The sequence below is a fragment of the Phalacrocorax carbo genome, chromosome 5 (genome assembly GCF_963921805.1).
Source record: "Phalacrocorax carbo chromosome 5, bPhaCar2.1, whole genome shotgun sequence".
Lineage (NCBI taxonomy): Eukaryota > Metazoa > Chordata > Aves > Suliformes > Phalacrocoracidae > Phalacrocorax > Phalacrocorax carbo.
The window spans coordinates 36,736,787-36,752,453 of record NC_087517.1 but is presented as its reverse complement, the minus strand read 5'-3'; the positions used below and the strand labels follow the sequence as shown (position 1 = coordinate 36,752,453).

At 36.6% G+C, this 15,667-nt stretch overlaps 1 protein-coding gene across 6 annotated transcripts in view; it reads right to left on the bottom strand.

The window, feature by feature from the left end:
• Positions 1-2,148: 2,148 nt before the first annotated feature.
• Positions 2,149-15,667, bottom strand: part of TFPI (tissue factor pathway inhibitor) — a 45,986-nt gene continuing 32,467 nt past the window's right edge. For 5 of the 6 annotated variants that reach the window (XM_064452048.1, XM_064452045.1, XM_064452047.1 and 2 more), the window contains 5 exons: positions 13,719-13,895; positions 10,910-11,005; positions 10,339-10,431; positions 2,797-2,979; positions 2,149-2,426 (listed from right to left, as the gene is read on the bottom strand). In XM_064452048.1, the coding sequence (XP_064308118.1) occupies positions 2,314-2,426; positions 2,797-2,979; positions 10,339-10,431; positions 10,910-11,005; positions 13,719-13,895 (662 nt within the window). In that variant the 3' untranslated portion in view covers positions 2,149-2,313. Of the gene's footprint in view, positions 2,427-2,795; positions 2,980-4,379; positions 9,660-10,338; positions 10,432-10,909; positions 11,006-13,718; positions 13,896-15,667 lie in introns of those variants that run through there. The other variant, XR_010373058.1, reaches the window with a different exon arrangement.

Sequence of the window (15,667 nt, the reverse complement as noted above, 5' to 3'; positions counted from 1 at the left end):
TGTTGCAGATGTGTTAGCACTTGACACCTTCCCCCTGCCCCCTGTAATCTGGAACCATAGACTCAGCATGTCTTTCCTGAGTCACTGAGCTGCTGGAGAAGCCAAGTTGCACATACCTCAGCCTTGTCTCCACTCCAAGGTACATCACACAATCTAGCTGTTACCGAAGTTTTAATACTGGCAGTCCACGGGAAATCATTAAGATTAAGAATGGAAGATGAGATATTTTTACTGTCTTCATCATAAAATTTATACAAGAAAAGGTGCAGCCACCTGTGCACTCACCTGCATTCCTTACCAGGCAGACACAAGCCAGTGTCAGTGTAGAAGCAGGGTAAATATGGCATTAGTGGGGTGTTTGGCCCGTTGGTAACTCCTGCTTTCAGAGGCCATGTTTACTACTGTGCTAAGGCAGTTGCTATGCTGCAAGTGGGAAGGCCTGGGAGCAGTTTAAACCATGGGCTCTCCACTTGTCTGCAATGACAAATTCCAGCTGTTCCAAGTGTTTAATCTACTGCTCTGCTCCTGTGCAGTGCAACTCACATCTACAGACTCAGCGCCTAGTGCATGGAGTACAGGCAATACCTGGAGAGTAAGGTCAATAGAAGTGATGAACTAGAACGGAAAGATATCAAACTGGAAGAGAAACTGGCAGGTAACTACATACCAAATTAATTCTGTGTAGAGAACTGACGTTACTAGTTTTCAGCAGTCTATGGAATTTATAGTTTTCCTGTCAGAAACGCCCTTGTCTGATTTATATAGTTATTGCGTTGTAAGTCTGTGGTTCTTAGATTTTATATGACAAGACTCTGCATAAATGTTTTCTGGCATACATTTCAGTTTCATGAGCATTTTTCAACTCAGACTTACTAGATCCTGGAATAAAAGTCATGAAAGGACTTAGGCACCAGAAAAGAGATTTGGATAGTATTTCTGTATAAAAACCTGTGACTTTTACTTACCCCCTCACTCAGACATTTAGAAAGTATAAATGCTTTCATTTTCAGCAGTAAAACTTAGACTCTTTGTGGAGTTAGTCCAAAGTTCATCAGGCATTTAACACATAGGTTTTCCGAAATCACACATGCGATTCATAGTGCACAGGCAAAGGCAGCTGAGTCCAACAGATCATTTATTATTCTGTCATTTCTGTCCTTGCTCCTTGCTGCAGTGTCCAACCCCTCACATCTATTTCAGCTACGTATTTCCACACGACCTCTCACAAACAGCAGTGTAACTATCCTCAGTAGTTTTAAGCATAAAGAGGAAACCTGTGATACATAAAATATTTACAACATCAAAGAAGACAGGCAACAGTTTCAAAAATATCCTTTTGTTTCATAGGCAGCAAGGTGCTTCTAAAAAAACTTTATAGGAAACCAACTTTTTTTTTTTAATTATTTCTTCTTTCTTTTAAAACAAATCTCATTATAAAAGATTTACCCAAGATCGGATAGGTGCCTTGGAGAAGGGCAGGAACTATAGTACTGTTTCACGTCAATCTTAAAAAACCCATGAAAACCCAACCAAAAAACCCTCTCAAAGTCAACTGGAGAGTAAGCATAGTGTTATATCTAAAGCAACTGTATTTATTTCTATGAAAGGAATTTTTTTTAATTTAATATATATTTCTGGGAATTATTAACTTGCTAGCCATAAATCCAGTTCACTAACAGGGATAAAAATAAATGATCCCAGCAAATATATTTTTAAATCTTAGCAAATATATGTCACATTGCTTCACACTTCTACAATTTTAACACTCTCTCTACAGTTTTTGGTGGGTTAACTCTGATCTCACATTCGTTTTACAGTAGTGTAATTATATGCACTTTGATAGAGTTAAATCTAGCTTGCATAACCTAAAATAAATCTGATTAAAACAAACCCAGTGTCTATTTCCTCTTTATAGCAATAGACCTATCTTTTAATCTATGATTGACAAGTGATTACTCTTTGACAAGCATTATGGTTTCTTTAGCACAAAAATAGATTTCAGAAAAGAATAATGGGGTAATAAACTAAATTTGAATCCTGTCTACTTTTTAATCATTATGAGTTATACACCTACACAGTCTGTTCTATCCTGTGTCAGCTCTGACAATTATGTACAATGAAACTACAATTTAAGAGCCTTTATCAAAGTCAAAGGTAATGTTTATTAACATGAATGAGGAATACATAATAAAAATATAAGCAGCTTAATAATATGTAATCAAAATAATCAGTAGAGTAAATATATTTAAAGGGTGTACACTAAAGGATTTCATTCACAGGTGAATAGTAGTTTACTTCACATTTCCATAAAAATCAAAGTTGTATTCTTTCAGGGATGATTTCCTCACCCAGAGCTTTTACTGACTGTTTCTTTCTTTTCTTCTTGATTTTTATTAATTTTCTTTCGCTTTTTTTTTTATTGAATCCTAAAGGTAAAATGAAGAAAGTAAGATTAGATGCTGTGTGATTAACATATCCAAGATATCAGAAATAAGAGACAAATCTTGTTTTCAAGAAACATTCTTAAAAAAAGAAAACAGAACACTCTCTTACCTAAAGTCTTCATATGCCTGACCAATGCCAAGTTGTCTTATTTCTCTCCTTGTACACCATATTTTACTGTCCATCTTTCTCTCTCTAGCTCTGTCTCTCTTTTGAGTTCCATTTTCACTTTTCTAAGACTTTCAACTATTACATTTTATCAGGCCAATACTGACTACCAAAAGTTGCAAGGATACTTCAGTCTGCATAATATTTGCCTCTTACGACAGTTTGTCGCAGTATCACTTCCCATACCTTTCTTGCAGTTCCTCAAACATGACTTTCTGGAGGTGAAATTATTTTCATTCCCACCACAACCACTGTAGCTAAATGGGTGACATCTTCCAGTTGAGTAGTTGTAGAAAAATCTTAACTCTTTGGCTCTACAAAGTCCTCTGTCCATAGGGGTCATGCACAAAGAAGGGATAGGGGGTGGTTCTAGAAATACCAAGAAAAACAGGGTTAGAGACAACACTGCAGTTACCAGTTTTCTGTCACCTTGATATTGTAAATGAGATTTGAAGCTCACAGAACTTCAAAATTTATATGAAATTTACTGGCAAATTTAATTCTGCCCTCCTGAAAATCCAGGATACTTTACATAAACATCTGCCTTTTTATGATTACAAAAAATACTACAGCGAATGTTATTCTCTCTTTGAATTCCAAAAGCAAGCAAAAGCTTACCTGAAAGCAAAGTTTGTTTCACAGAATCACAGAGGAATCATTAAGGTTGGAAAAGACCTCTAGGATCATCAAGCCTAACTGTCAACCCAACACTATCATGTCTCCTAAACCATGCCCTGAAATGCCACGCCTACACATTTTTTGTAACACCGAACAAGTTCCTATATATTTAGTGAGAAAATTGACACATCTGTAATAGGGGATAGTATTCAAATACAATTCGAGAAGTTTCAAGTGAAGTGTTTGTAGAAAATGAAATAAATTAAACTTGGACAGCTTTAAAAAACATGGTAAATATTTATGATAATTAAGTGAATTTTCCTAATTACTGCTAGACATTCTGAAATCAAAGATAAAGGTAAAGGTAAAAGTACCCAGCATTTCTAACATAAGGTTCAATACCTTAACATTGGTTTTATCATATGAATACAGAAAGTTTGACTTAAGTAATTGTTGTGGTTTAACCCCAGCTGGCAGCTAAGCACCACGCAGCCACTCACTCACTCCCCCCGTGGTGGGATGGCAGAGAGCATCAAAGAGTAGAGGTGAGAAAGCTCGTGGGTTGAGGTAAAGACAGTTTAAGAGGTAAAGCAAAAGCTGTGTGCACAAGCAAACCAAAACAAGGAATTTGTGCACCACTTCCTATTGACAAGCGGCTGTTCAGCCATCCCCAGGAAAGCAGGGCTCCATCATGCGTAACAGTCACTTGGGAAGACAAAATCCCATCACTCCAAATGTACCCCCCTTCTTTCTTCTTCCCCCACGTTTATATGCTGAGCATGATGCCATATGATATGGAATATCCCTTGGGCCAGCTGGGGTCATCTGTCCCAGCTGTGTCCCCTCCCAACTTCTTGTGTGCCCCCAGCCCACTCACTGGTGGTGTGGTGTGGTGTGAGAAGCAGAAAAGCAGAAAGCAACACTGTTTCCAGAGCAAATCCAAAACCTAGCCCCATACCAGCTACTATGAAGAAAATTAACTCTATCTCAGCCAAAACCAGCACAGTAATAGAAATTGGTCTATTGGAAAACACTGAGCAATTACCGACAAATAGCTTGTAACTTGCAGAATAACAAAGGATCGAACGTGAAGAGTAAGTGCACAAAGTGACTGAGATGCTGGTGTTTTAGCGCTGCTGTTAGGTTATTACCATTCCAAGGAGTAGGCTGATAGTTTTTTTCTTCAGTGTCGCTGCAAGTGAGAGTATGAGAACTGAAACACTGGAAGATGAACCTGAGGTATCCGAAGTATCTGGGCACTGGAACAAGTTCAAGAAGCAAATCCGTACCAGAATTCCCAAACCTGGAGAAACTTCATCATCTATCACCCTGGAGTGACTCTCACACAAAAACAGAACTGACACAATTGCTGCACAGGATGTAAGAAACTGAATGGGAGCCATTACATCATCAGTTATGAGAACCCAAAGGAGCACCCTTCTCCTTCAAGAGGTAGCAGAATTGAGATAGCTGAGATCTGAATGCATTAAAAGGAAATGTGAGGGTAGTCAGATGGCCTTCTTGAAGTTACAAAGCCAGGTAGAAGAGGTTCAGAGGGAAAACCAAGTAAAAATTTTAGGGAACAATTTGGGTTACAACAGAGCTGAAGACAGCCTGTTGTCACAAAAGTGGGAAGCAGATGAGTTGCTGAAAGCAAGAAGTTATGAATTAACTCGGGCAATTCAAGAGGCTGACAAGAAAATATCCAAAAAGAACACACTACATCTTACTTGTCTTACACATATTACGCCTGCTGAAAAAGCTTCATCTGCCAAGTATAACAGCTGAACTGGCAGGGTGAAAAAGTATGAAAAATTGCTGGGAAAGAAATAAAATGGTGATTTATGGAAAACTAAGACAGCAAAATGAAATTAATAATATATTTGAAGCCGTGTTAGCAACATCATACTCTTCAAAAGAATCCCGAAATGCAAAACCTTGAGTGATGAGTTGGTTTATCAAGATAGATTAAGTTAGTTTCAGGTTAGAAAATGAGCACTACTTAATTTCTTTTTATAACTGTGACATTATTGTAAGAGTAAGGTTCACTCTGGATCCAGAGTAAGAGCCCACAATGTGATACAATTTATATTAAATCTACTTTTTTATTTATAATGAGGATGGTAGTTAAATTAATTAATGCAATGCTTTTGGTACCCCTCTAACTTAAAACTCTTGTGCTTGGAACTAATTCCATCTCTCCCAAGCTGTAGAGGATGTTAGCTTTGAAAGCAAGTCTTCACCAACATTAAAAAAATATGCTTACCTACTTTAACCTGATAATTTCTGAACCTAAAAAGAACAAAGCAGAAAGGCTTGCCAGTGATGAAAGGGCCAAACAGCATAGGCTTGTTAATTATATAACAGCATTTAAACATGTACTTTGTAATGTAAATTACTTATCTGGTATGTAGAATTTTCCAGAGACATTCCAGAGTCCCCTCATGAAGGAGTTCTCACAATGACCATAAGCTTTAGAGGAGCCATGGAGCCTGTGATGTGGTTACTGGTGAATAAGGACTACCTATGTACACATAATGCAACTGGCAGAGTGGCATCCAAATGCTATTCAGAATCCCTCTTGTACTTTTTCTAAAATTATATTGTTCTTTGCCTAGATCATTGATAGATAAATAGCCCAGATACCAAACACTATTCCTGTTCATCTTCAAAACATTTGCATATTCTTTACACTCACAGAAGGAACCAGCCCATGAAGAAACCCTCTTAATTTTGCTACGTAAGAGCCATTTTTAAAACAAAACAGTATATTAAAATGAAAATAAAATGACTTATCATTATTTCCCATTTGCTGAGGATCATAAAAATTATGAATTAATTTCAATATACTGACCACTAAAAGGCTTTTTAACTTCAAGTTACTGTAAACATAAAATATGTTCTGTGTCATGCCCAGCCCAATATCTTTACTGGCAGGACAACCTGTAAGCCTGTGAGCCAGTACGATAACAGAGTCACTAGGAGCAATAAATGGTCCACCTAAGTTTTCTCTGTTCAGCCCCAGCTTCTAATACTGCACTTATGTATATGATGTGATAGTAAGTTTAGATATTATGCCTGTTCTTGAGTTTCTTTCTCAAATGTTTTGGTTTTACAACCCCATTTTTCTGAGTCGTTGAAATGTTTTATCTCCTGCTTTTTCTGTGACGGAAAAAGGAAAGAAAAAAATCCCACAATCCACAAAACTGCACAGAGAGGAAGGAGTACACACTGAAAGCAACAGGAAAAAAAATAGCAATAGATATCCCACTACCAGAACTATTTTCCCCTAATCTAGTCATTACAGGTCTATTAATTACAGATCAAATTATTGAGAGACTACTTGACATAGAAATGCTGTTTTTCACTCTATTTTTTTCTCAATTTAGTTTACATGTTAGCATTTTTTTCCACAGTGCAAGTAGCATTACTCATTACATTACATAACTCATTACATGTTAACATCAAGTGGATCACATGAACCAAAAAATTAATGTGTTCATGCTATTTTGTTTATCCAAAATATCTGATTTAAACGGGTTTTTAATATCTAATAGCAAGCTCATAGACTTGGATTTGCTGTATTATTTGCCAAAAATATGCAACATAAGTCAGGTCATGAACAGGTATGGGAAAAAAGAATTTACAGCTCATCCAGGCAAAGGACAAATGAAGGCTTCCAAGCTGAGTTACACATCTCCAGTTGTAAAGTTTTCTTCTGGCAAATGCTGATACAATGAAAATACAAAGTTCCAGTCCTCAGAAATATGCTAATTCCATCAAAAACTTTTGAAGGAAATCAGACCTTGAAACTCATCTCAAGTGGAGCTTGAGAAGGGGAACTCCCACCACTAGCTCTGCAGGAGCTTCTCAAATGGGTTTCAGGCTTAACTACAGCAAACTACAGCATTGATCTTTCTGTTCTCTTTCTGTTACTTCTTTTTCTTGATGATGCAGGCATTTGGTCTGGTTTTGTTCTGGTAAGAGAATAAGACCTAAAACTGCAATATTTGATAATTTGTTTCTGAAAAATTAGGTAAACTAATTATATGAAATATGCAGTAGATAAAAAAGGCGGCTGTTCTTAGCCTTCACTGCTACCTAAACAATCTTTGAATGTGTATGGTTTAAGATTTAATTCTTATAATACGGTATTTTCTTGAATTCCAGTCACCCCCCTCTGTGGTGTGAACAGATGACATGATCATGCTTCAGAATCTCTGACACAAGCATATTCAGGTATAGAATCATATTTATAAAAAATAATCCCAACCTTGCATTGCAACAATAATAATTATCCCTCAGCTTTAGCTGGGGTGGTGTGATAATGAACTGTTAATTATGACAGTACAAACGAAGCTTGAAATGATTTTGGTGAGCTGGATGACAGAATGCTTACTGCATTCTTTCACTAGACGCAGGTGTGTGACATTCATGAAGCTTCAGATTTATTGCCAGGTTTTTGATATATGCAGACTTCAGTATCTCATTTCTGGTTGCAGCAAAGAGAAAAGAAGAGAGTCTTCAAGTAGACAAGCTATTACAAAAATAATGAGTCATCTGCACTTGACAGTACTCTGTCAGTATAAAATGGTGCAGATCCATTATAGTGAATAGAACTGTGTCAATTTCTATCAGCAAAAGATACAGCCCTGACTTTAAGAAATAATAACAGGAACTGTCTCTGTGCACCTTCCCATATTTGCTGAGTTGAAAACGGACTTTTGATCCTGCACCCCACTTAGATCTCACAAATCAAATGTAGAGTATAGCACTCATTATTTCCTACCATAGATCACTTTGTATAACCTAAAAATGAAAGTTTGATTCTTGGCTTCACTTTCTCTTAACTTTTGCAGAATAAAAGTTATTTTGCATCTTGCAGCAGAATAAGACCAGAACAACCTTCACGCTCTGCAGAAAGTTCATTGTTGAGACAGCACTGGAAGTTTCATGTTTATATGCAGAAAAAAAGAGTTTGTTTTGTTTGGCCGTAGAAGAGTTTAATTTTCTGAAGGTCAAGAACTTTGTTGGAAATCTATTAATCTGATATCATTAAAGAGCTACACATACCACCAATAATATGCATTTTTTCTTGAAATCAAGATGAAATAGCATTTCAATTGTGAGGTAAGGTATTCTATAAGTGCTTTTTTTTTTTTAATGGTGGTCTCGTATTCAAAAATAATAATAAAAAAGTTACATAGCCAGGCCAATATACTTGTAAAATTAGCATTAGAGCGGCAAAACAGCTACTTTGCCTGTGCTTGAAAGCCGGGCATCAGCCACCCCATCCCAAACAGTCCATCTTGACCTCATATGTGCACAGATTTTTGTCCCTTACAGTGGGCCATGGGGAGTCACAGCACATGTTTGTATGAGATGGCTCTACCTTGTCATTTCAGTTTACACCTTGACCTCTAGTAATAGCAGGAATGGAAGCTATGTTCTCCACATCTCTGTGGAGAAATCAGATGTCAGCTTTGGCCCTACTCTTTCCTCCCCCTGTAGTGGGATTGCACAAAGCACAGGATTCTAGCCCATCCCAGCAGCCTGAAAGGTACAGGCTGATCAACAGAATGGCAGCAGGTGGCTGCACAGGGCAGCCTAGTGCAAGACAGAGGTTATATAGTAGGGAAGAACTGGTGGGGTCTTCAGACTTTCCACTGAACACATCGGTACTTCCAAGGTCACATTTCTTACCTGAGCCATCCAGCTACACTGATTCCACCCATCCTTGTTCTCCAACCCTTTCTTCCACCAACTTTTGAGTCTTCTTTTTCTCTTACCGTCACCTCTCTCTCCGAAAATCAGCTCTACCAGAAAATTTGCTATTGCTGACACAACCAAGAACCCTTCAGTTTCCTCTGAGAAAATATAGTGAAACATGCCCCTTTGCTTGTACAGATTAGTTATTTTGGGGATTAGGGGATTCATACTATGAGTAAAACCTTCAGGTAATGTGTACACTCTTATGTCCCTAGACTTATTACCAGGCCTTAAATCATTCAAATGTTTTTCAGTGACATAAGTTGCCAAAAGCTTTACTGTTTTATATTCAGTTATTTTATATAACAGAGTGCATTGATGCTTTGTATGTGGTAAACAAACAATCCAACTCTCACAGAAACTTACCTCAACCCAACAGTGCATGTGGATCACAGTGCAGGCAAAAAAAAAAATAAATAGAATAGAGCCAACACACATTCAAGATTTATTAGACATATCGTTCTCAGCGAAGAGCACAGGAATGTTATCCTACATGCCCATTATCTTGCAGATCATATTAAACACAAAAGCCTTAATGAATTTGTAAGCCATCACTCAAACCCCAAAAGTACAAGTAAGTGTAAATGAAAAAAAAACCAAAAGAAATACTTGGTAAGAACGCTCAGGCTTTTCCCAACTGTTTCTTGTTTCCTCTTGCATAACTGTGGATCATAAAAATGACATGCCTCAAATTCAATCACCCTTTACAGAGTGAGCAAGTACCAGCAATCTATAGTGGACAGCCTCCATCTGTAGAAACTGTTAAAACCTAGCCCTCTATGGTAAAGGTCCAGATTCTCGTCTGCATTATAATACACAGTGCAAAAATACCTTGAAGCAGACACAAAATTAGTTCACACTCACTTTGATTGTACTCAGACCAAGAACTGAGTTTAATATGGCCTTAGTGAAAATAAGAATTTAGTATGATAAACATACTGTGCCATATTCCAAAATCCTACTATGGTCCTTTCTTAAAGGGTAAAAGGAGCTTTAAATCAGCTGCAATTTAGATCCCCACAAAAACATTAATTTTGACTAAAAGAACTCTGCATCACTGCTTTTGGTCTTTAAATTTTTGTATTTATCAGACCTTCAGGAAGCACACACTTTCAGAAAAGGACAAGATACGGTCAGTCTTCCACTTGCTGATATTTAAGGAAGATTTGTAAGTAGCAATATATTTCTTTGCTTTGACGTTCTCTGCTTATCAAAACATTTGACACAGATGGAAGCCCATTCTTTAGTCTTAGATATGTTGGAAAATGGGTAGAAATGGAAAAGTAATTCAGAGCACAAATAAAAGACCAAGAGCTAAGAACTGTAGAAGTGAATTCTTACCAAAAAAAATGGGAAACTGGTTGCGCTCTTCCTTTGGTGAACTACTGTTCGGAGTGTTGGACTTGTCATTTGGAGCAGTTGGCAACAAATTGACTAAAAGGAAAAAAAAAAGGGCTGAAACAGTAAGTGATGGGTTATCTACACACAGCAAAGCTCTGAAAATAAGCTGTGATTGGCACCTATTTGCCTTGCTCCATGCCAATATTAATACCAGTAAAAGGCAGCATTTCTTTAAGTCCCACTGATGTGCTGAGGCAGCTTGGGGATGGATTTCTTTTTCTTCTTTTATTTTACTGATGTAAGATTTAAATCAAACTCGGTTTGGTAAGGTTATTTTTATATTACTAGCAGACACTCTAACATTTGCAATTGTAAACCTTTTTCAAAGTATGTATTACTGCAACAAAATGGCTATGAAGCTAGTTTTAATGATTTAATGACTCTGAATTTACTGTGCTTATGCATTTCAACTAATATACATATCTTCAAGTAAACAGGAAAATTAATGGACAAGACAAGGAGTGTCTGCATTAAAAAAGGATAACTATAAACAGAAAAAAAAAATTCTTACCAAAAATCCCAGGAAACTGGTTGTGTTCTTCCTCTGGGGAACTACTGTTCACAGTGTTAGGATGTTCTTCAGCTGGAACAATTGGCAATAAATTTGCTAAAAGAAAAACGAAGGGAAAAAAAATGAGGAAAAAACATCAAAAATATTCCATATCACTAAGGTAAAAACTTTGATCTCTTTAAACCATGGCAAAGGCCCCTAACTCACTCTTTCTTCTTGGGTATTCATATAAATTTACATGGAGGTGTTATTTCAGGTTAAAGTTGGAAAAGAAAGGAGAGGAGAGGAGAGGAGAGGAGAGGAGAGGAGAGGAGAGGAGAGGAGAGGAGAGGAGAGGAGAGGAGAGGAGAGGAGAGGAGAGGAGAGGAGAGGAGAGGAGAGGAGAGGAGAGGAGAGGAGAGGAGAGGAGAGGAGAGGAGAGGAGAGGAGAGGAGAGGAGAGGAGAGGAGAGGAGAGGAGAGGAGAGGAGAGGAGAGGAGAGGAGAGGAGAGGAGAGGAGAGGAGAGGAGAGGAAAGGAAAGGAAAGGAAAGGAAAGGAAAGGAAAGGAAAGGAAAGGAAAGGAAAGGAAAGGAAAGGAAAGGAAAGGAAAGGAAAGGAAAGGAAAGGAAAGGAAAGGAAAGGAAAGGAAAGGAAAGGAAAGGAAAGGAAAGGAAAGGAAAGGAAAGGAAAGGAAAGGAAAGGAAAGGAAAGGAAAGGAAAGGAAAGGAAAGGAAAGGAAAGGAAAGGAAAGGAAAGGAAAGGAAAGGAAAGGAAAGAGGAAGGAGGGAGGGAGGGGAGGGAGGGAGGGAGGAGGAAGGAAGGAAGGAAGGAAGGAAGGAAGGAAGGAAGGAAGGAAGGAAGGAAGGAAGGAAGGAAGGAAGGAAGGAAGGAAGGAAGGAAGGAAGGAAGGAAGGAAGGAAGGAAGGAAGGAAGGAAGGAAGGAAGGAAGGAAGGAAGGAAGGAAGGAAGGAAGGAAGGAAGGAAGGAAAGAGAAGAGAGAAAGAGAGAAAGAGAAGAAAGAAGAAAGAAAGAGAAAAGAAGAGAAAGAAAGAAAGAAAGAAAAGAAAGAAAGAAAGAAAGAAAGAAAGAAAGAAAGAAAGAAAGAAAGAAAGAAAGAAAGAAAGAAAGAAAGAAAGAAAGAAAGAAAGAAAGAAAGAAAGAAAGAAAGAAAGAAAGAAAGAAAGAAAGAAAGAAAGAAAGAAAGAAAGAAGAAAGAAAGAAAGAAAGAAAGAAAGAAAGAAAGAAAGAAAGAAAGAAAGAAAGAAAGAAAGAAAGAAAGAAAGAAAGAAAGAAAGAAAGAAAGAAAGAAAGAAAGAAAGAAAGAAAGAAAGAAAGAAAGAAAGAAAGAAAGAAAGAAAGAAAGAAAGAAAGAAAGAAAGAAAGAAAGAAAGAAAGAAAGAAAGAAAGAAAGAAAGAAAGAAAGAAAGAAAGAAAGAAAGAAAGAAAGAAAGAGAGAAAGAAAGCGCATTCTGCAACTTCTAGTCCAGAAGCTAAAAGTCGTATCAGAGCCCAGGAAGAAATGCTTCAGCAAAGGTAGGGGAAAAGCACATGGTTCTAGACATATAACTTTAAAAAAAATCCTTAAAAAAGAACCATAATGGGTCTTTCCTTTTCTAAATATGAATAAGATCAAGTTCCCCTTGCCAAAAGGACAGATTATGAAACAGTCCTGGACAAAGGTCCCCTAGAGACAAGCAAGATAAAAGGGTCTGGAGGCTCTGGGTGGGAAAATGTATTCATCCTATGAACAAAACGATGTACTCTGAGAAGGGGAGAGAAGTTACTATACTCTGATATAGAACAATTAATATGAACTGGTAGGATGAGGGAGTGGATGAATGATCTATCGTTGGCTGTTTTGTAGCCTAAGCTTCACAGCCAAATCATTCAGAAGTGAGACAGGCTTCCTATAATTCTTTGGTGGGAAGATAACAACACACAATAAGGAAACAGCAAAACCAGAAATTCCTATATTGGCACCTCTTTTCCTTACAAGACTTCGTTTGAAAAGAGTATATTCAGATGTATGGGTTAAAAAAATCTATATGAACATTTTATGATACTATAAAGCCAAGCAGCTGGCAGATTTTAGATTACAGAAAAAGACTGTAACCAGAATAGGTCCATTTCTTTGGTCTCTGCCATTATAATCACTATTACTGTAAACTCTCTGCCTTCTTCAATGTAGGTACCAATATTTTTACAATATATTTCAAACCAGATTTCCCCAAATTTCTGTCCTAGAAAGTGTTTTTATAAATTTTTCCCCTAATGGCAAGTTTAATGGAGAAATATGATACTGTAACGTCAAGGTACAGCCAGGAAACTACTCATTGTGGACTAAATCCCCTCTTCAGTTGAAATTTATGTTACTTCAATTACTTCACGTGTCTGTATCGCTTCTAACATTCTGTTTCAAATTATAGATCACTCACTGTTTGTTTCAACTTAGATAAATTAAATAAGATGCATATTTCTGAAAAGTAATATTGTGTTCTTTCTACACACACAGGTTTAATGGTTTAATATATATTTTGCAAGGGATTGTAGAATTAACATATATGCAGGCAACTAACTGTCATGAGAAAAGTAAAAATGTAGGAGTCCTGTAATATTCATTAAAATTAACAGTATCTACAAGTTTTTTTAGTTTATATTTTTCATTTTTGTATTTCTACGTACAAATATGTATTACTAATGTTAATTTCAGATATAAGTTATTGCCACCTCAGGGTACCTTAAGTTGCCTTTTTTCCATGCAAGATACCTTCAAAACACAGCATTGTTTACACAAGAATAAAACTAAAAATAATGAGGAAAACAACTTACAGTTGCCTTGGCAGGTAGTCTGGCATTCTTCCAAACTCTTGAAGTTGTTCTGGTTTCCTAGACACCCACCATACTTGAATACTTCACATATCTTTGTCTCTTTGTTATAGAAATACCTGGAAAAATAGCCTCGGCAGATTCCAGGGTCTTTCTCATGAAAGCAGAAGCTGGGCTTTTCTACGAACAATGGTAAATGATGAACAGGGTGGAGGAAGAAAAAACACACACATTCCAAGCCAACAATAGAACCGGAGGACGTTTATAAAATAAACCTGTAACTTTGGTCTAAAGACCAACTGTAAAATAACTGCTGCTTTATTGTACTGGTTTTGTTCTACATGTAACACTGCAATATTATGTTGGAGCATTACAGGGACATTTTTACTGCTTTTTTTCCTCTTTTCAAATAGCCAGTAAATTATATCTTGGAAAATGAGGACTAATGATTCCTTTAAGTGTCCTCCTACATTGAAGCTCTAAGAAGAAAATCAGTTTTTACTCTGAATTCAAACAAGACTTGAATCTCAGCTGGATCATTTGAATCTAAGTACACATTCTTGTCAGTTATGCAGTTGTTTTAGTCAATGTTAGTGTGAATTATGCAGAAAGCAATGTTAAAACAGAAGGAAAAAGGAAATAGTTATTTAAAAAGAACAGGAAAAAATCTAACAATGGATTTTGTCTGGGACAGTCTACTGCTATAAAAGGATACAGGAAACTGAGAGACAGAGCAGCTATTCTAACTATCATTTTTCAGTCTCAGTTCCTTGTTTGCAATCAGTAACTACAATATCAACCAAGAAGTAGATAACAAATGAATACTGTGTAATTTGACTGAATATCAAGGCATGATACCATGGCTTCTGGCAGAGAAGAAAAACACAGAGACACACAATAGTCTCCAAATGTCACTTTCTCATCCTATTCAATTGTTTCTCAAAATTATATACTTAAAAGAAGATAATGGAAACAATAATGAAATGTATGTGGAGGTATTCTTAAATTTTTGCTATTAGATACTTTGAAATATGATTCTTGACTGAGCTGACTTGCAGAGAAAAGTGTATTTAGCCATCATATAAGACAATCATATTGGATGTGACATTTAAAGGCTTTCCTTACCTGTGAAACTTAATAGAATCTTGAGACTAAAACAGTGCGCAGAGGGCTGCCATTTTAATAAAAATTACTATAGAACAATTACTTTGAAGTCCCTAACATTTTTGGAGTAGATTATGGAGCTGTAAAGAAGTTAATAGATCTTTTTTAGACAAGCACCTGTTAAAAATCATTGCTAGAACAACAATATTATTAAATTCAATTGGTGCACATCATATATAAAACATCATAATAGCTCATAATTAGTGTTTTTCCAAGAAACAATTTTCAGTATTTTCTGTACCAAGTGTTATAAAGCTTCAGGAACAGCAAAATATTATTTTCAGAGATCACATGTAAAATTAAACTGTTAAAACATTCTCACATAAAGTAACAAAATCAACTATTCTAAGCGCTCCTGGATAGCTTAACTTTGATTTTTCACTACAGATTGCATTCTCTGCCGGTAAGTATATGTTTTCTACAGTTCAGTTATTTCACATTTCTTACCAATCAAATGCAGCACCTATTGGTGTTAATAGCTTTACAAAACTAAGTCCACATACACCAACAACTCTGAAAGGTATGGGCAAGGCATATGATATGCTTTCAGCTGAGAACAGAAATGAGACAGTTATGTAGACAGGTAGCAGGCAAGAATCTACCAGAGTGGTATCTATTCCATATATGACCTAATAGGTGCTCACAGACAGCAATAGCTACAGAATCAATTCCTTCATCAAACATTGCACAACATTGTGAACTAACAGAAAAAGATTATTAGATATATATTAACTGAGCAAAGAAGGCAGATAATAAGGGTATACAAAGTAGACTACAGGATTATGAAT